The following is a 3,532-nucleotide window of genomic DNA, read 5'->3' on the forward strand; positions in this document are numbered from 1 at the left end:
CACCGCCCGGGTGCCTGACTCCTGCCGCCGGGACGCGGACGCCGCGCACAAGAGCGAGGCGAGCGACGACGAGGCGCTGCTGCTCTGCTAGGAAGTGTGCCGGAAACTGGCCGTCGAGCTCCTTGTCGCTCTGGATCTGGAGTCGGCTGGAGCGGACGCGCTGTGCACTTACAACCTGACCCCATTCGGGGCGCTCTGCTCTCCCTTCCATTGGATTGTATCCTGTTACTGTAGCCCTCGGCGGAAACCAGGCTGCTTAACTCCTCTCTCATTTTTACCATTTACGTTAAAAAGTTTGTACGAGAGTACCTTTTCATTGAACCTTTTATGCTTTTGCCAGCACATCTTGTAACAGTACACTAGATGCTAAGATTGTTAACGTACGAAAAAAAAAGCCTTCACACTCACCTTTTTATTTGTGTGATACTTGTCTTTTATTGGATTCCTCATAATATTATCTTGTCAAATGGGAAAAAAATTCCTCAAACTTTTTCTCATGTTTGACATACAGTGATGTGAATTTAGGTAGAATTAGATGAATTAATGGCAAAAATAAAACTTTTCTAGATTTTCTAATACTGACTTTAATACTCTAATATGGTCTAAACCAAATGGTAAAAATCCCAAGTCATTTCTGTTTTCATCTCTATTTAGGGACAGAATTAAGCAGATGAAGATATTCTACTATGCATTAAACCTTGAACTTTATAAGATATGTACAGAAATTGTACATGGTGAGTTCTAGCTGGTGACGTCTTTCCCTGATGCTCTAGGGTTACACTTGTATTGGACCCTGCGGATTTGCACTAACGTGTCAAGGTCTCTGATGAGTTTAGTGCACAGGCACGCTCACTTTAATACTATGATTTGCTACCACAGTGACTATATATTTCCATAGCTTTTTTCAGGGTCGGGGAGCATTTGTATTACAATTTGAAGTTGCTTTGCCAGTTTCATATTTATTTGTTGTATTTAAAAACTGCGTTATTGTGATTTTGTTCAGTATATTTTATTCATGGGGGTCATGCTGTAGTTTTGAAGAAAAGCAAATTAAGACATAATTCAGATTGCCCTCTTTTTAAAGTAGAATGAATTACAAAATCTGTTTATTTTTTTATTGTCAACTCCTGTTTATTTATTCTTTAGCTATCTGTTTTAGTAGTTTCATGATTGAGTACGAAAATGTATGTGTGTGTGGTTATCGCTATTTATTAGATTTAAATACTTTGTGAATGTCATTTTAAAGCGTGTCGGAAGTCTTGTGTACTGGCCATGTTATGCTGTCAGGAGAACTGACTAAAATGTTTCAATATGTATCAAAAATTAAAATGATTTTTATTGCCTTGAGGTACTTTTTAAATCAAAGTTGTTTATTTTTGTTGAATTGTGGTACAAATACAGATTCAGGTTATAAAACACGTAATACACCTAGAAGAAAGTGAAAGCAGGCATGTTCTGCACTCTTGAGACGGAGACAGTAGCTCACACTTGCCCACGGGCGAGGTTCCCTGCGGACCTGGGTGGGGGTTGCCTCTGCAGTGTACTTGTAAACTCATCAGACACAGCACGGTGATCAGTACTCCTTTCACACTGTCTTCACTTACACTCCAGGGCCCCACAGAGTATTCCGACAGAATTCCGTTAGCAAATTGTTCTTTTTGGTTGTTAGTAATACGCCATTGGCTGTAGGGTTTTGGTTTTATTTTCTGGCATGTCTCATTTGTCTGTTTACTAGCTCAACACCTTCCTGGCTCAGACAGTGAAAAGCCGCTGGTGCCACAGCGTGTAATCCCGCCAGGAGCGCCGAGCGCTGTGCCCATGCACAGATGTGTCCGTACGTCTGCACAGGCCGCCGTCACAGCGCAGATGGCACCACAGGCGCGTCTGCACTCTTCAGGAGGAAACACGTTGTTAGCGTTGGAGTACTTAGCATTAAGTATCTCTTTTACTTTTACCTTTATGTCACAGTTCTATCCTGAATGTAGGGTTTCATTGTTTTGCTTGTTTGTTTGTTTGTTTGTTTTTTCCATGTGACTAGATTTCCCAGAGCAACGTATTAAATAGTACACCCTTTCTTTGGTAGTTTGAGACTGAACCTCTATGTGGTACATTGCCGCATTATTTGGGTGTGTTTCTAGACTAATTCTCCTTCCATTTAATCTGCCTCCTTTTATACCCCTGCGACACTGTTTTAGTGACTTATTTTAAAATATATCTCAGTATTCCTGCATATTTTAACATCTGAGCTTTAAAATCAACCTGAGACCCACAGACTTTTTGCTTTGAACATTTTTAATTGTGTTAATAGACTTATGGAAATTTTACATCATTATCATATGAAAGCCTCTTCTGTCATCATGGTTCCGTCTCTAAATAGTGCCTGTTCATTTAGGGAGGTTTTGCTGTTATTTCCTTCAGACATAGTTCACAGAAATGTAATACATACATCTTTAAAGTTTATTCTTAACAAATTCCATCATTTTATCACTGATTACTGAAGTCCCCTCCATGTTATTTAGACTAATTTAGTACACAGAAAGGCTAATGATTTGTAGTGTAGTTTTCTACCCAGCCATCCAAGCTGGCTTTCTTAGGTTTGAAATAATGGTTTTCAGCTATTTGATCACGTCCTCTACAAGCCTTGACAAGTGTGTTGCTTACCACTTTGTGTCTTGTTTAATTGCTAATAAGGTCTGTTAGAAAAGGGTTAAATCGCACTGGCCCTGATGCACGGGATTGAGGTAGACAGGTTACCATACCGAGGAGCATCCATTGATCCCTGTTTTAAACGAGACATCTAAGAAGCATGTCAGGTTTATCACATTCCTTTTCGCCCTCCGTGGGGATATTTCAGTGATTCGTACTTTGATTCTGGTACGGCAGATTTTATAAATACGCTTTGCAATTTTAAACCACCTTCATCCTCGCATCCCTGAAATAAACTCTGTTTGAACGTGTTCATTTTTTACTGTATTGCCAGACTGTTCCATGTTGTTTGAGATGTGTCAGTGAGACCAGCCCCTCTGTGTGCATGTGTGCTTGCCTACATGTTATCTCGGAGAAGATTTGTATTAGTTTTATGCGGGTGGGTCTGGAAACTTGCCTCCGATTTCTGTGCTCTGCGACAGTATAAACAGCATTGGAATTTTCTGTTCTTTAAAATGAAATTATTGACCTGGCAGATACTTGGGAAGTTGTTTTTGACAATTTTCTTCTTTTAGTTTATGTTACTTGGTCTGCATAGTTTTTATGTCTTGTCTGGCTAGAGGAACCACCCATTTCATCTAAACTTTCAAGTGTATTTGCCTTGAGCTGAGCAGTTACCTCTTCCTCTTCTGTGAGTATGGCTTGTTCACACTTGCCACGTACTGTACTTGTGCCCTCATTTCTTAGCTATGATGTCTAACCACTAGGCTGGGTGCCACACACCTGGCCACTTGGGAGGCTGAGGCAGGAGGATCACATATACTCACTCACAAGGTGGATATTAGCCTATACACAAAAAGGAGACCCTGTCAAAAAAAAAAAAAAA

General features: G+C 40.3%; 1 protein-coding gene across 1 annotated transcript in view; it reads left to right on the forward strand.

Moving 5' to 3' along the window:
* Lrp12 (LDL receptor related protein 12) overlaps positions 1-3,532 on the forward strand; it is a 68,303-nt gene that overhangs the window by 62,184 nt on the left and 2,587 nt on the right. Inside the window, exon 8 of the mRNA XM_010612135.3 lies at positions 1,736-1,922. Within this exon, the coding sequence (XP_010610437.1) occupies positions 1,736-1,922 (187 nt within the window). The remainder of the gene's footprint in view (positions 1-1,735; positions 1,923-3,532) is intronic.

This window comes from Fukomys damarensis, unplaced genomic scaffold (genome assembly GCF_012274545.1).
Source record: "Fukomys damarensis isolate Sample0158 unplaced genomic scaffold, DMR_v1.0_HiC HiC_scaffold_5, whole genome shotgun sequence".
In the NCBI taxonomy this organism is placed as follows: Eukaryota; Metazoa; Chordata; class Mammalia; order Rodentia; family Bathyergidae; genus Fukomys; species Fukomys damarensis.